General features: G+C 40.5%; 1 protein-coding gene across 1 annotated transcript in view; it reads right to left on the minus strand.

The window, feature by feature from the left end:
• The window catches only part of ABCD1 (ATP binding cassette subfamily D member 1), a 1,029,542-nt gene that overhangs the window by 551,962 nt on the left and 459,225 nt on the right, over nt 1-18,355 (minus strand). The window contains exon 5 of the mRNA XM_044080111.1: nt 8,953-9,047. Coding sequence (XP_043936046.1) covers nt 8,953-9,047 — 95 coding nt within the window. The remainder of the gene's footprint in view (nt 1-8,952; nt 9,048-18,355) is intronic.

Here is an 18,355-nt window from a genome sequence, read left to right on the forward strand (position 1 = left end):
CTGCAAATCCTGAGATTTTATGAATTTGTGTCTCTCTGCATTTAAGACACAGTAGTCACTAGGTATAGCAAATTCAATATCAATGCTACTTTTGTCTTCTTTTCATGGACTACTATATCTGGTTTTCTCACATCTATTTTTTTGCACTGTTGGTAATGGGGGACCCCATTTGATATAAACTTCATCATTTTCTATAATGCTTTGTGGTTCATGTTTCCAGTGTTTTTCAGCTACTTCAGTATTAAAATGTTTGCACAATCCCCAATGCATCAGTATTGCCACATTATTATGTCTTTCAGTGTACAGTCCTTCTGCCATTAGTATATGACAAACAGCAACAAGCTGTTGGACTGTTTCCAGTTCTATTTTACAAAACCAACATTTGTCTGTTTCTCTCACATGTTCAATGGACTTTGTAAACCAACATGTAAGTAGTCCACCATCTAGGGCTGCCAATATTAACCTTTTGTCTTTTGGTTTAACTTCACCTCCCCTTAACCATTCCTGCATTTGATCCTGAACAACATCAGGTTCTTCCACGAGTTGTCTATACTTGCAACTATACTTATGCATGTTCCACATTTCTTGCCATGTCATCTGATCCTTCACCTTATATTCTTTTTTTTTTGGCACATTCAGCTGCTGCCTGATTTTTTTATCTACTTCTGGTTGATTTCCATTCCCACTTGACACTGCTATGCTTTTGCTAAACTAAGCAGGGAAGTCATCTTAGACTTATTCTCCTCATGTTTTAAAACTGTCACTATGTTTGGGTCTTATGAGGTCAGCAGATATGTATGCAGTCCTACGACTGCAGATCTATATATGTAATCAATTTTGAGGGGGTCCATACCTCCTGCAGAATGGAGAACATATAGTCTTGGTATACAGTGACTTTTATAAGTCATTTGATAAGCATAAAGCATCCTTCTTGTTTTTCTGTCCAACTGATCCAACACCTTTTGGGGCCAGTCAGTCACTCCAAAACTGTAAGTTAGGACAGGAAGAGCAAACTGGTTTACAGATCGGCCTTTGTTCCTAGATGTCAGTGCTGTGTTGCTTTCATTATTAATTTTAGTCTTCTAAAACATTCTTTACTATTTTTTTTCACATTTTCTCATCTTTTATTGTTGATCCTTCATCAATTCCCAAATATATATACAACCCCTCTTGCTCAAGTTCTTTTATTATCACATTTTTGTCCCAGGCTGATGTTTTCTTGGTGCTGCAGCTTTCCTGCTTTAAAGGTTGCTTTTGCACATTTATCAAGACCAAATGACATTCTTATATCATCTGTAAAAGTTTTGACCACTTGCAGTTATGCTTTCATCTCCTCATCTGATGAACTATACAGTTTTAAATCATCCACAAAAAGAAGATAAGTCTTTACACTTTGTTGTTTTCTGTAGCCCTGAACTAATCTGTTAAGTAAACAGCTTAATGGGTTAAGGGCAAGACAAAAGAGCAACGGTGACATAAATTTGTCCTTTATTATGGTTTAACTGCAAAGTGGTTTGCCGCTGTTTCATGGTTGCTGTAATGTAATAAATCAGTTTATGGAGTGTCTTACACATTTTTAAGAACTCCTTTATGCATGAATGGGAAATACTGTCAAATGCATTTTAGTAGTCTATCTATGGCATACTTAGATTCTTCCCCTTTTTACACTTCACCATTACGACTTTATTTAACAACAAATTATCCGTTGTTCGATATGACTTTCTTTTGTTACCCTTTTGTTCTATTGCCATGACTGAATTTTCTTCTAAATGACTATAAACACTGTACGCATCAATTCGAGTGTATAGTTTATATGTCATCGGAAGATACGTTAGTGGTCTACAGTTTTTAGCATAGCAGGCTCACCCTTAAGTAGGACTTGTTTCTCCTGTTGTTAACCAGGTTGGTGTCTGTTCAGGGTGTGCATTTAAATAGTACTTACTTATGGGTAAATCTTCACGTAAAGATGTTAATACTTTTAGCCTGAAGTTAGGTACTGCATCTGGTTCTGGGGTTTTCCAATTAGGAGCTTTTCTTAACTTTGTTTCAATCTCTCATAGGTTCATAAGTGTGTACTAGGCTAATGGCCCTGGAGCCTTTACAAGCCTAGCCCATAGAAGTGCCATGGCATTGTGCCGCCCAATGTTAGTTCCCAGTGCCTCTATCAAGAAGAGCCACTGGAGTTATTCCCGGGGTGAACTTTCTATTACCCATCCACTCATCAAGATTTCTCTTGAAGAGGGACAGCGAGGTGCTCTGCTTGACATCTATGGGAAGTCTATTCCAGAGCATGGGCAGTCTCTGGGTGAGGAACCTGTCCCTCCAGCATGTTCTATTGATTGTGGTAATGAGGTTGAAGTCTCTGGAGCGTGTGGTGCGGAGGGATTGGGATTTTTTTTAGATGTACCACTTCTAACAGAGCTGAGTCAGACATTGCTTTATAAGTCAAGCAGAGATTGCCTCTAAGTAGGTGATATGAGATAGAGAATAGCTGGAGTCTTTTGAGTCTGTCCGTGTAGGACATGTGTTTAATGCCTAGGATCCTCTTCATGAGGTACTTCTGTGGCCTTTCCAGCTGTTACAGGTATCTAGTGAGGTACATGCCAAATGGGGCATTATACTCAATGACTGGTCTAATGAGGGAAGAGAAGAGAAAGACGATGACCTCTTTCTTCTTGGATGCAAAACCCTTGGTGATGAGATATGCCACATAGAAGCACTTTCTGACCACAGTGGCAATGTGGTGGTCGAAGGAGAGGTTGCTGTCAACCTGCACTCCCAGATCTCTTATAACACCTTCAGTGTTCAGAGGGCTCCCATCAATGTGGTAATTAGTGGGAACTGAGTTTTTACCAAAGGGGATGACGACGCATTTTTTGCATTAAGCTTAAGGTCGTGGTTTCAACACCAGTTATTGGTCTCAATGAGGCCTTTCTGTAGGATGTCTGCATCACTTGGGGAGTTAATAATGGCTCCCAGCTTGCAGCTGTCTGTGAACTTGGTCAGCCAGAATCCCTTTGTGCTGGTCTGGACTTTTGAAAAGTAGATGTTGAACAGGAGAGGACCCAGGACCGATCACTGTGGAACTCCACTCGTGACTGGTCGGTACGGACACTATGAGTCTGCTACTTTCACACTGTGTATTTTATCTGTGAGCCAATCTGCAACCCACCTAATGATATAGGGGTTGATGCCTAGTTTGGTGAGTTTATCAATAATTCCCGAGTGAGGAATGGTATCAAAGGGCTTGGCTAGATCGAGGTAGGCTGTATGCACTGCCTTACCTTCATCCACAGCCCTGCTGACTGACTCAAAGAAGTCAACCAGGTTGAACAGGCATGATCTCCCTTTCACAAAGCCAAACTGCGTGCGGTCTAGAGTTTGGAGATTTCCTATATCTTTGTTAATCAGGTCCATGATGATGCACTCCATAGTCTTACATATCAGACTCGTAATGCTAATGGGGTGATAATTCCCAGGGTTTGTAGTCGCTCCCCCTTTATGGAGAGGGATGATTGTAGCAGTGTGCCATTCGGTAGGGACAAAATCTGAGGAGAGGCTGTGACTGAACAGGGCAAAAAGATGTCGTGCCAGATCGCTTTGTATTTCATGTAGAATACAGCCAGGGATATTATCGGGTCCCATGGAAGCTGTATTCTTGGCCTTGGACAATGCAGCTTTAACCTGTGCTGCAGTAATGCTGGGTGCCTGGCATTCTTCCGGTATTGTGACTGGTCCTTTAGGGGGGGGCAGAGGGGTAAAGGTGGCACTGAATCTGTCAGCCAGCATGTTGTAACTCAGAGCAAATCTGGGTATTGCCATGGAGGTTCTTGATATAACTATAGAAAGCTCTGTGATTGTTTTTAGTGTCTGCTGCTATTCTGCCTTCATAGCTGGATTTGGAGGATTTGATGAGGGATCTCAACTTTTTGTTGAGGCTAATAAGGGAGTTTTTCCAGTCTTGGGACTTCACCTTTTTCTGCAACAGTTTCTTCCTTTTGTTGTAGAGTTCATTAATGGCAGGGGACCACCAGATTGGCTTCCTTTTTTTGGAGGAGAGTGTCTTGGTTCTGTTGGGTATGGCTAGTTCCATGCATTTATGTACATGTTCATATAGTGCATTGGTATATGATTCTGCAGTCATGCAGCTATTTTCCATTAGCATGGGTGCCGTGAAATTAGCCACCTCTGTTTTTATGAGCCCATAGTCAGTTTTAGAGAAGGTTTTCAAGGTGGTTACCTTTGTGGGGGGGGGGGGGGGGTGAGATGTGGATTTCCATGGTGATTAGTTTATGGTTAGATCTGACCAGGGAGGGATTGACTATTGCTGTAGAGCAACGGTCGCCCATGTTAGTAATAACCAGGTCAAGGATGTTACTTCCTCTAGTGGGGGTCAGAATGAGCTGGTCCAGAGCATTGGAACTGATGAATTCCAGGAAGTGTTGGGCCAATCTATTGGTGCTTGAGTAGTTTTCCCAGTTAATGGAGGGCTAGTTGAAGTCTTCTAGTATGAGTATTGGGTTGGACCTTGATAGAATCCAGGGTGCTTAGGAACGTGGAGTGAGACTCTAGGGACATGGCTGGGGACCTATAGCAGGCTATGACCTGGATCGTTGTTTTACCCAATGTTAGTTGTACCTGAAGTATCTTAGATAAATTATGCTGGGCTACTAGTCTGGAGGTGTGCATGTCCTTTATGAATATGGAGACACCATCACCTTTGGAGCTTCGGTCCATGTTTCGGGACTGAAAGGTGTGGAATGAGTTATAGCCTGGTAGCGCAGGAGTGCTTTCTGCAGCTTTAAATCAGGTCTCCGTTAAAGCACAAATGTCGATGTTCTCCATTATGAGGAGTGCTTCAAGCGAGTGCATCTTGAGATTTAGACTTCTATCATTGAGCAGCATGACCCTCAGAGTGCATTTATTTGTAGCTGTTATGGTGGCAATTTGGTCTTTGGAACACCACCTAAAAAAGGCACTATAGGGGTGGCAAGAGCTTTAGCCAGTAGCCGGAAATCCAGGGGTGACAGATGCAGGCCATCTCTGGCAAAGCATAGAGGTCTATCAATCATTTCATCCCAAGCAGTCAGACACTGGATCCCCTTAGAATGACACCAGAAACTTAGCCAATTGTTGAAGTCAATCATTTTTTGTTTGTACTGCAGTATCATTCTGGGTGATGGTAGGATAATGCTCAGGGCTAGGGTTATAGCTGCCTGGGCCACATAATCCGAGAGCTCCACCATATCTCTTTTCATGTAGTCCATGGAGGTGCATCTCAGGTCATTCACACCCACATGGACAATGACAGAGTCATACTTGTACTTGTTGTGGAGTGACCTGAGTGCATGTGTTATGTGTCGGATTCTGGCACCTGATAGCTGACTGTTACCTTCTCCTTATTCAACCTAGTGAGTGGGACATCTGTGTGCCTCATTATTGAGTCACCTATGATTAGTGTATTGGGCAAGATGTTTAGCCTTAGGGGCTTAGGATGAGGGACACACTGTGGAGGTGAGATATGTGTCTTGTGGTTTGTGCTGTGTTGTGGTGGTCGAGTGCGTTTCTTCTGTCTTGAAGGTCTCTGCAGTTTGGGTAAATTTCTATTGACAGCCTCTGCGAAGGTAGGTGTGTGGTTTGTGTTTTTATGTGAGAGCTGTGATGGGGGGTGTTCTGGAGGGCTATGTGTTCCATGTGGTGTAGTGCAGGTGCTGACCTTCTCCCCTTGACCAGCTAGTCTTGGCTGGAGAGTACATAGCTTCCAATTTGGTGATATAAGTGCATCTCTCACAAGTCCGAGTGTTGGGAGGTAAGAGGAGAGGGTTGTCTGTGTACATGAGGCAGTTGCTAAACTGCCTCAGAATGCCCAAGTGCATCAGGTTAATAAGAGAAAGCACAGGAAACTGCCCTTTTAATCATGCCAGGAGGGGTGGTCAAAACTACAAAGTACGGGAGCTATTTCTGTGAAGAACGACTAGTGCTGATGGCACTTAGGTGTGCTACAATAACTGCTACAAAAACCTGTTGAAATGCAAAGCGATTAAGCTATTTGAAGTGCAAGAGAGAGAGAAAGAACTAGCAAGATCTAAGGGAAAAACTGAAGAGCAGACTTTTGGCACCAGTAATAGTTTACCTCAGCTCAGTGCCACTGCACGGAGCTTAAACAAGCGCAAACCCATGTAAATGTGGGCTTTTAAACCAGAATGTTGCAAGGGGTTGGACAAACTGCCCAAACGGCCAATAAACTATAATTTCTAGGCCAGAAACCACTCCTCTTGTGGTAGATAGGCTACCTAGTGCTTACCACTCCCACTTATAAGCTAGAAGGCTTCCCACCAACACAGAAAGGCTTGGGGGGGGGCTCAGAAGATTAAAAACAGTCCTGGACATAGCAAATCTGTATCTGGACTAGACTAGGTATAGGAAAGGTGGAAAACAAACTTAGAAACTTTTCTTTACAGAAAAGAAGCTAAAACAGCAGTAAAAATTCAAATGCAGTGCAAGCTAGCACACTTGAGTGTGTAGCAATATTAAAGCAAATACAGTTTAAATAAATGCAATTAAATTAAAAAATGACTAAATACAAGTGCAGAAAGCAGAAGATTAGGAAAAAATCAAAATGAGGAACTTAGAGTATAAGAGAACAATGCCAGCAAATATATAAATAATTCAGTCAAGCAAAAATTAAGACAGTGCAGAACTCTGAACAGTTAAAAAGCGCTAAAAATATACTTATCAGCTCTTTATATCCAGACTGTTTGAGAAGCACACGCAGTGAGTTTCTAGCAATGGTATGCAGGACTTTAAGGAGAGAAAGTTTTGTTAAGGGTTTGTCCACAAGAGTGTAGACGACAAGAACCATCTTAAATGTAAAGTAACTTGCCTGAAGCACAAGTGCTAAGACCAAAGCTTAAATGCTTAGAATAACAGATAAATTTAATTAGGCTACTAGCAAGCAGTATTAAATGCAGCAGAATAAAAGCACTCAAATACTTAAGAGCACACAGCAAAACAAGGTAATAAAGTATGAAGAACACAATTACAGTACAAGTAAATGAATAAAGTGTAATTTTTTTTTAAGAGAAGAAGGAGGAAACAGAAGTGTTCAAAGTCAAAGAAGCAAGGGGATAGTCCTGCCCAAATAATCTCACTGCACTATGTTGAGTGATCAAATGAGACTGGAGTGGGAGCAGTGACCAAGATCAGATTTACAGCAGGGGTGGGCAAATCCAGAGCCACCAGGTTTAAGACTACAAGAACACTTGGGAGGGAGGGTCGGGAAAAGAAACAGTGCAGACAACAACAAAGGACGGAAACAATACAGCAAATATATAAATAATAAACCAACCAATCAACAAAAAATGGGATACCAGCACCATTTGTGGCCTTTTGAATCATCCTGGGGAGTGGAGGGAGTGGAGCACAAGCCTAGAGAAAAAGACCTGCCTATCTGATAGAGAAAGTGTCCACTTCCTATGCTTCCTTATATCGAGCACTGAAGCAGAACTGCATCAGCTGCCTATTGCTTGGAGAAGCAAAAGGGAAAAGCATTTATTTCCTGTACACCTCACCTGTAGATAAGGACTAGAAAAGGTCAATGTATCTAATATCCAGTTGCGTGGATCTGCAAATGTCCTACTCAGATGACCTGCCAGAGCATTCTGTTGAGAGAGGATATAGGAAGCGCTTAGGGTCATATTAGACTGTCAGTCCACCTCCCATACTTGTATGGACATCCTGCAAAGAATGTATCAAAGGATCCACCCTTGTTTGTTGATGTAACAAGTCACAGGCACATTGTCTGCTATTAAGTCTAAGACCCCTTTGTTGTTGTCTGCACTGTTTCTTTTCACTGCCATCATCTCTCTGATGTTGAAGTGTATCCTGACTTGGTCCTTGTTTCAATTTACTTGTAAATAATGAAAAACATACAGCATTTAGGAAATAGTCACCTTGATTTAAAAAACAAAAAAAACATTATTGCACATCCACAGCACACATAAAGAAGACGCACTAGGAATTATACTGTGTGAGCAAGTATTTTTCTGGGCACATACTGTAAAATCACCTAACAGTAAAATAAAAATGTACTGAAAGTTATTACTTGCATCTATGGCAAATATCTAGACAGTAATAACATACCTGCAATTACTGATCTAAAAATAAAAATAATGTGGTCCTGATCTCACCAAAATGTTTTTACTCTACCTTTCAACCAAGATTTTCACCTCAGCGTAACTATAGAAAGATCACAGGGGTCAAATCACACCCTAGTATCAGCTAATTACTTAATTCATATTGGGCAGCTAACTGCCTAATTCTAACGAGAATGTTGGAAACATGCCAAGTCCAAACATTCCTGTGCAGCAAGGTACGAGCTATGGAGGATAGCAAATTTAACATAAGTAGCATCGACCTCTTGTGCCAGGGTATTTAATCCTGACTTTTCATCTGAGTTAGGCTGTTAATTACAATGAAAGCATATACAGCTACAAAACAGAGAGTATGAAAGCCTTGTTTTTCTTTATTCTTTCTTTTCTTATTCCCATAACAGTCTTCCTATATGGGGCATTCATTATTTAAAGCTCAGCTTACATTCGTACTTTCCCTTTTTTATGACTCCGTCTCTTTTTAGGCAAAATATGTGCTTTAACCTGTCCTTATGTACAGCTGTGACTAACCATAGTGTGACAGTGTCCTGTTGCAGAATGTTCTCCACAGGCTAATCCTATACTTTCCAACATTAAAACTGCCAAATCTTTTGTTTTGTTGCTTAGGTGGGCTGATACACTTGAATAAGAATTACCCAGCACAGAGCATTGAAATGTAGATGAGCAAAAGTCAATGCCTTACTATTGTCCTTTGATTCATAGCATAATGACTTTAAGAATAGCTATTCTAGACACCATATTCAAGAAATCTATGGCCCAAGCTGAATCATACATCCCTTACCTTCATATTTAGACAGGCCACCACCACGTCACCTGTAGGTGTAATGACTGGAATATTTTCACAGATAATGCCATGTTCCACATCGATCACCTGACCTAGTTATAAAAAAAAAAAAAATTTTGGTAAACTCCGCTACTGATTTTACATTGTAGCCTAGGCATAATCATCATTCAAGTTACTGTACTGCAACAACTAAGCTGTATGTGGATCTAGACAGAACAATCAAAGATGAAAAGCCTGACTAACTTATTCTGCCAAAGTGAGCACAAATTTGGAAAGACTTTTCTTATGATGGCAAATCCCACTGTGTCTCCCCCCAGTTAACAACAAACCTCAAAGCTGCTGCACCCTAGGGTAAAAACTAAAAGTATAACATTGTCCTCAACTTAGCAAAAGGTGCCTTTGTGCTTTTTACCAGTAGCCCAACTAATAAATTAATTTGTTGAATCTCAGTTTGCTAATCCATCCTGAAGTCAAGACATACTGAAAGATATGACGCACAATCACACTAACTACACAAAACACAATGTGTCTGAATGATGCTGGTGTAAAATACTGACTTTTACAAAAAATAACAATGTGTCTAGTTTTGTGTTCACTGACATCTAGCAGCAGATTTTGTTAGTAGAAGGAAAAGTGGTGCTGCAGTAGCGTTGTCACCTCACTGTAAGACGCTATCCGGTTCGATTCTCAGCTAGAGCGTCTTCTGCGTGGAGACATGCGTGAATGGGCATACCTTCATTGACTGTTGTGCTTCAGAGCTAGCAACTCGGCACATAAAAATCTACTGCCAATCATTAGCGGACCGGAGTTCCATTGTGGCGACCCCTAACCGGGAAAACAACAAAAGGAAAAGAACAGCTATAAATACAGTGACAGAAAAAAAGATTATTTTGGGGTATTATTGTACCTTCTAATTATGAAACTATGAACCATCATACTAATAATGTACCTAACAAAATTAAAGAGTTTCATGAAATAAGCCATCAGTTGGCTTATTTAGATGTTTTACTTAAAGCAATGCAGTTTAGGTTTAATGACACAGTCAGATAATGAATGCAAACTGAACAGTAACCTGACCTAATATTACAGTCCCCATGAAGCAAATGAAGTTACTATAAAAACACTCAGTTCTTGAATTACAACAGCATTACCAGCTGGAATGCAAAGAAACTTCAAGTAGTAAGCCAGGAACTACTCTCGATGACCATATGTCAGTTTAATCGTAAATAGGGGTGAAGTAGCCCATCATCTTCCTCAGTTTCTTTTTTTGTTGTTGTTGCCCTTGCTTGATACTATGGCACCTTACTGCAGTGCCCCACATCCAATGCCAGGTGTACCAGACTTCTACACACCCTCAAACTTTCTGCTTAAGGGCTGAAGCTGGTGCAGAGCCTAAGGACATCCCGGGGGGGGGGGGTCTAGCCATCACACCATTTGCTGGGGATTTTTTTTTTAATTTATGCCTTACCCAACCCCCCCCCCCCCACATGGTCTCCTGGTTTCATCCAGAAAGTGCATGCAATGGGGACAGCTTGACATATCGTCTCACCTTTGTGACAGCATAGTCAATGTCCTCACCCTAATCCCTCTTAGGACTATGACACTTTCTTCACAAATCCCTGGCATCCACCATGGAGAGTGGAGGGAATGTCTGAGACTGCCCTCCCCTATGATGGTAATGCTTATCCCTCCCCTGCTGCTCCTTTAGTCAGCTGAGCCATTAATTGAACTCAGGTCGGCAGGGCTGTAGTCAGGGCTTTATCCCTCTACACATCTTCTTCATTTTCTTGTCATACTTTGGAAAATGTAACATTTTCTGAAATCTTCAAAAGGTAAAGAATGAAAACCATATGACATGATAAAGACACTGTCTCAAAGACCCATACAGGGGCAATCTTTTATGCAATTATGTTTGCTTACTTATAAGTATTTTGTATATTAGGGCCAGGATGCATCTTTGGAAAAAATATCAACCAGTTCTAAACACCAACAGCCAGGGCAAATAATATTGGTTATAAACTTTATTTTCAAAGCAGATCAGGAAGCCATTAAAGGCTCCTTGACAAATGTTCAACTTGTGTGATCACTCACACAATAACGACCACACAAAGTCTCCCAAATGTGAACAGCATTTAGGAATAATTATTCAAAGAAAAGTGATCTGCAAAGAGACAAGGCTTCTTTTCTCCCTGATTAGATGCTGCACCCCCCACACTCCCACTACTTAAGCACATATATATATATATATATATATATATATATATATATATATATATATATATATATATATATGGGTCTATGTTAGAGGATCGAAATGCCAGAACAATGAAATAAAAATTAACGAGAAGAGAACAAAGAAATTGCTGTAAAGACAAATGTTTACTAAGCCGAACTTAGGAACAATAAAAACCTACTGTGCATGTCAAACAGCACTCTAACTTATGAATGGAGATCGTGGACCATTCATGAAAAAACAGCTACCCCATTTAAACTCATTTTTTAACATAGAAATGTAATTTTTCAATGGTTTTGCAGGGGGCAAGCCCCCCCCGAACCCCCCACACACCTGCAAATTATATATACCAACACTGAGATCGCACTGTAGTAGTGAAAAGGGTAAATTTCCCAAGCCTCACTGTACCGCAGTCTCCATACAGAATTGTTTAAATTACATTTTTGTGGTAAAGTTCCCTCTGTAATTCATGGATATGCCCCTATCAGGACCCTACTTAATTAGATCTACTGCTATCTGGACTTCCTAGAATCACCCGATTGCAGTTTATGCCTTAAGCATACAACACCTCTCACTTATATTAAAAAAAAAAAAAAAAAATCAGATGATGGTATATTCTCACTAATTTTTGCCTAACATATCAGAATCCTTCTTCTGTATTATTTGTTACAAGTCCTCAAAGTATGTACTGTAAAAAGCATACCAACTTTACTATATTTCTTCTTATACTCAGTTTTGTGAAAACTGTATAACTGACTAATTAGTACATTTTGCTGGAGCTTTTCTCCACGGGTCTCCAATGAAAATGGGCCTGTGCTCAGCTGGACCAACCCGGTTAACAAACGTGAAATAAATAAATATAAGTAAATAAATAAATAAAATACGTCTTTAAATGGAGCAGCTGGTATTTCTGAATGCTCCGCGATCTCCATTCAGAACAGGGGTTGGGAGGGTGGCCTAATGGTTAAGGTGTTTGCCTTACAAACACAAGGTGCAGCGTTTGAGTCTCACAAGGGATAACTGGCTAGGCTTAAAATGGCTCACAAGGGCAGTTAGTTTAGTACTAATGTATGAACCATTGAACCTATAAATTCAACTGCTGTTTGACATTAGTAGTAGCTTTTCGTTCTTCCTAAGTTCGGCATGTTAAATGTTCATTCTTGCAGCAATTTTGGTCTTCTCGTCTTGATAATTTAAATTTTGTAATCTGGCAATTCGATCTACTAAAGTAGGTCCATAAATAATGTGTGTGTGTGTGTGTGTGTGTGTGTGTGTGTGTGTGTGTGTGTGTGTGTGTGTGTGTGTGTGTGTGTGTGTGTACATATATACCAACTTGGTGGTTGCATCACCATGATGGGGAAAGAGGAAATACCCATTTTAGTGACAACTTGTCCTATCGGGAAAAAGCCTGCAAGTTGCACACTTGTGATTGTGCAAATGAGTGTTGATCACTAGTGTTTCAACCATTGTTCCCTGTTATTAAGGACTTCTTTGTTGACTGCACAGATGCTACTCATCCAGTATCCCTTTCTAGAAGCTTCATCAACAGCTGACTCTTACTTGCCAACAAAGCACAAGTAGAAATGAGGTGAAGGAGTCACCACCATGCTGGATCTACAAGGACATGCTCTGGCTGCAAAATTACAAGGACCTACAAATGCTAGCCACTAGAACCAAGTGACATAACCTCTAAGGTTTACTAAATTCTCAATTAATGGACTGGACTTGCCACTCCCTGTTTGTGAAGATTACATTTCCAAGCTATCAAACCCTTTAAGAAGCAACTCTCCTCATGAATTTGACAAAGTTGACAAAATGGACAAATGAGGAGGCAAATACACAGCAATAAGGGCTACAAGAAAGGAATGCAGAGCTATCCTGCAGCCACAGTTTGTTCTTTAAGATTAAGGTAAACAACTCTTATAACTTATGTATCTGACTTTGAACACCTTGGCTGCAGGACTGGAAAGACACAGTCCTGAGCAGAATAAATATTTTTGAATAGGTCTTTTTCTTCCTTGTGCCAGTTTATCATTTATGGCCCATCCATAGGTCTTGAGGTTACAGTAGAGCTGCCATAAAAAAGTGAATTTTGAACTGAGGGTCTGACTTTACCCCATTCTAATCAGTGCCACCCACATTTACAGGAGGACCACAAATGTTCCCAGGTTAGGTAACCACCCAGTGGCAATGTCACTCCATGATGAGTAAGGGAAATTTTTAAACCCTTTTTAAATTAACTTCACCCCTTCCACACTTGAATCTGCCACAATGTACCACAGAAAAAGGAACACACAATACCAGCCCTGATTTCTGGCTATAGTACCATGTATTGTTTGGTGCTGCTATAGGAAGCCCCAGCCCTCACTATAGACAACTGAAGCAGGAGGCCAGTCACCTCCATCCCAGCAAGATGAGTGGGTCAGCAGTGACCAGCCATTCCTACCTCCCCTTACTGGCTCCTTAAGTGCCCTGGACACTACCTACCTGAACCAGTGCCATCTGGATCAGAGTCAGAGCTTTATCCCGCTACCCTAAACAGCCATTTCAAGCTAATCAAATCTTCTGAGATACTAGGAAAGCACAGTTCTTAAGTAAACTCACCTTAACAGTAGACGTTCGAACAGATCACTGCTGCAGTAGCCTAGGCCATGTGAGTTACATCTTGCCCAGAATATAACAACTGGCTTGCTTCCAAAGCTTAAGGGCACCTTCTATATATCCTAATGACCGAACGGCTTGATAAGAGTGCTATAAAATCAAAAGAGCTCCAAATCTTCAGAGCTTTATTGCCTCAGAATAAGGGAGGCTAGAACCCTGCATGCCAAGTGCAAAGAAAATGGGAAAAAGAAAAAAAATATCCACACCTTGACAGAAACATAACAAAATAAGGGAAGACAAAGGGAGGGTACTCCTAGTGCAACAGTGATCTATTTAAACATATACTGCTAACGTAAATTTTCTTACACAGCTGTACTATGTTTATCATTAGATCACTGTTGCAGTATTCTTAGTTATAAGAGTATAATACCATCACTTGGAAAGAAAGGAAAGAGGAAGAAGGATCAGAATCCAGGAGCCCCTGAAGATTAGTCCTAGCAAAGCCTGCTCTGGATCTAGAGAAAGAGTCTAACTTGCATTGCTTAGTGAAAGTATGCACAGATGGCCAAGTTACTGCCTGAAGTACATTTCCCGACTCTACTCCTTTCCAAAAATTTACAGAAGCAACCAAAGACTTGGTAGAGTGGGCTTTGACCTTGATTGTAACCCTGGAATTGTCTTGTTATGAAGAGAGTAAGAAAAAGCGATAGCACAGGAAGACCATACCATTCAAATATCGTCTGTTTTGACACCGATTGTCCCTTTTTCTTACTTTCATTGGAAATATGACCAATATTCCTGAAGATTTTTTGTCCTGTCAATGTAGTATTTGTGTTGCCTATGTACATCCAGAGTGTGTAAAAAATTCTTTCTCCTCTACTTTTTTGGTTCTGGATAGAAATGGAGAAATGTATAACCTGGCTCAAGGTAAACTCTGAAACTGGCAAAGCTGCTGCCAAAATCGAAATATGGATCAGTGTGGTTTTGTGGAGAGGAGGCAAACATTTGACAGCATTAATGGAAGAATGATGATCCAGAGGGAAGCAGAGTGTAAGAAAATACCTCCGCTGTTGGTGGGTCTTGATGCACAGAAAGCATATGACAGAGTAATGTGGGATTTTACGAGTAGGGCACTGGAAGCATTTGCATTCCCTTATACAATAATAAGATTAATTAGAAGGGTATATGAAGGATTGCAGGAAAGAATTAAAGTAGAAGGGTTCTTCTCAGATAAACTTTGTTTGAACAGAGGAACCAGACAGGAGTGTCCTCTTTCCTTTTTGTTATTTGCTTTATATTTAGAGCCACTGGCAAAGAAAATAAGGGATTCAGAAATACAAGGATATAATTGGCATGGTAATCATGAAAAGTTGTTTTTATTTGTAGATGACATTACGTTATACTTGATAAATCCAGAAAAGGACATCTCAGTGTAGTGGAACATTTTGAGACAGTTTCAAATCTTTTCAGGATATATATCCATATTCATGGGGACATGATAAAATGACATATTTAGTAGTATGGATTAAAAAAGCTTCTGTTATGGATGCTAAGGACATGTGGTAAGAGACTAAGCAAAAGATAAGACAAAAATTGAAAAACTGGAAACTCTTATTTATGGATGTGGCTAGTAAAATATGTTTGTTTGTGTCTTTCGGCTTTTCCCGGTTAGGGGTCGCCACAGTGGAACTCTGGTCCGCTAATGATTGGCAGTTAATTTTTTCACATACCGGCTTGCCAGGCCTGACGCACAACCTTCAACGAAGGTACGGCCATTCACGCATGTCTCCACGCAGAAGATGCTCTAGCTGAGAATCAAACCGGACAGCGTCTTACTGTGAGGCGACAACGCTATCGCAGCACCACCACCGCGGGTCGTGGATAGTAAAATATAAGTAGTGAAAATGTTTTTAGTCCCTTTAGTCTTGTTTTTGGGTCAGGCATACTTTTATCAACCCGAGGAGAAGTTGTGTACAATAATTAATGAAGAATTTAAGAAATTTATCTGGGAAGGAAAGAGGACAAGAGTTAAGTGGGATAAGCTGATCCTTCCAATAGAACAAGTGGTTTAGGTTTAACTGATTTGAGAAGATATTTTACAGCTGCACAATTAAGGCACATATACATAACACAAGCAGAGGGTTTACAATTCAAAATGGAAAGGGATGACGATGATGCAAGGGGGAAGTTCAAGAAACAGAGACTGGGATTTTGGGTGCAGATTCTTAAGGAGAATCATAAAAAACATACAGAATATTATATTCTTAAAGTAGCAGAAAGTACTCTAAGAATGAAGCCTACATGAGAAAGAAGAAAGGAGATTTTGCAAACAGGGATGACTACAAGTAGGATACAGAAAACAGACAAGAGGAGGATGGAATTTACTGGATGAACCTAACAAATGAACCAGGATATTGGGAGCAAATAACTCAAGCAGGAAAGGTAATAGAGTGGGATGAGGCCAAGAAGACATCTGGATTACAGGCCAGAGTCCATCTTCCCTTGATCTCAGAGTCCAGGCAAAGAGAAAGGGATAGGGAAATTTTAAGTGACCTTCACTGGAATAGCTTTTTAGTTGAATCTAGAACAAAAGCAGCTGTTAAAAAGGGATAATTAATTGGGTAGTTAAAATATTGCAAAATAACTATAAGACTCAATCAGATGATTTTAGAAGAGACTGGAAAAGCAATTTACAAGAAAACAATGGAAAGACACATGTATGGCTCACAAGTATGCAACCAAGGCCAGAAGGTTTAGGATCTTTGCTTGGATGTGTTTCCATAAGTATTTTATACCACAACCAGACTTCATAGAATTTTTCCTCAGGGGGAAGGTGTGATGAAGAAGAAAAGAGGTAACTAGGAGCATATGTTTTACCAGATAATAAGTTGGCAGACTTTAAAAATTCTGTACAGAGTACTCTATCAGAAATATTGGGTGATCAAATGGCTTTAAGTAAGGACATGAGCTGGGACACAATTTCTGAACTGACTAAACAGTTATTATGTTTAATTCTTTTGGCTGCCAAAAAAAAAATTACAGTAAACTCTCAGTTAACCAGAACTCAAGCAACCAGAAAAAAAAATCAAAGAAATACAGTACAATTTCTTGTGTTGCACTTTCTTTCCCACCCCAACAGAAACATACCCTTTTTAGAGTTTTAAAAAGGAAAATAGGAATACATTTCCTCTCTCCTCAACCTAAGGACAAGTCAAACCAAATAAATAGTATAGGGTACAGTATTAGTCAGGCCTGTTTTTAATAGTAACTCTCAAGCAACCAGAAACTACAGTTATCTGGACCAATCCCTATGGGTGCCGGTTAACTGAGAGTCTACTGTTCTAGAAAGTGGAAATCAAAGTCTACACCAACTGTATTTGAGATACTGAATATTATAAAAGAGATAAAAAAGTGTAAGAGGAATCTTTAGAAAAGGGAAGGAGCAAATTACATGGAAGTAAATGGAAATTATGGGAACATCATCATCATCATCATCTTCTTTTGGCTGTTCCCATTAGGGGTCGCCACAGCGGATCATCTGTTTCCATTTCTTCCTGTCCTCTGCATCATGCTCTTTCACACCAGCCGCCTGCATGTCCTCTCTCACCACATCCATAAACCTCATCTTAGGCCTTCCTCTTTTCCTCTTACCTGGCAGCTCCATCCTTAGCATCCTTTTCCCAATATACCCGGCATCCCTCCTCAGCACATGTCCAAACCAATGCAATCGCGCCTCTCTTGCTTTGTCTCCAAACTGTCCAACCTGAGCTGACCCTCTAATATACTGATTCCTAATCCTGTCCATCCTAGTCACACCCAGTGCAAATCTTAACATCTTTAACTCTGCCACATCCAGCTCTGACTCCTGCCTTTTCGACAATGCTACCGCCTCCAACCCATATAACATAGCTGGTCTCACTACCCTCTTGTAGACCTTCCCTTTCACTCTTATTGGTACCCGTCTGTCACAAATCACTCCTGACACTCTTCTCCACCCATTCCACCCTGCCTGTACTCTCTTCTTCAACTCTCTTCCACACTCACCATTACTCTGAACTGTTGATCCCAAGTACTTAAACTCATCCACCTTTACCAACTCTACTCCCTGCATCCTCACCATTCCTCTCCCCTCCCTCTCATTTACACACATATATTCTGTTTTAGCCCTGCTGACCTTCATTCCTCTCCTCTCTAAAGCATATCTCCACCTCTCCAGGGTCTCCTCAACCTGGTCCCTACTCTCACTACATATCACAATGTCATCTGCAAACATCATAGTCCACGGGGCCTCGGAGGAGGAGTAATGAGGTTTATGGGAAAGGAGGAATTCAGCAATTTGTTGTAGTGTTGGACTGATGATAGTAGCAAAGAAAATATATGTGATTTATATTGTATTTAAATGGAAAAAATGTTAAAATGGTTTGTTTTCTTTTCTGTTAATGTATGTTTGCCTATGTCTTAAGTGTTAATTTAATGTTGTTGTTGTCTTTCAGCTTTTCCCGGTTAAGGGTCGCCACAGCGGAACTCCGGTCCGCTAATGACTGGCAGTAGATTTTCATGGTGCCG

This window comes from Protopterus annectens, chromosome 8.part0 (assembly GCF_019279795.1).
Source record: "Protopterus annectens isolate FY-2018-M chromosome 8.part0, PAN1.0, whole genome shotgun sequence".
Lineage (NCBI taxonomy): Eukaryota > Metazoa > Chordata > Ceratodontiformes > Protopteridae > Protopterus > Protopterus annectens.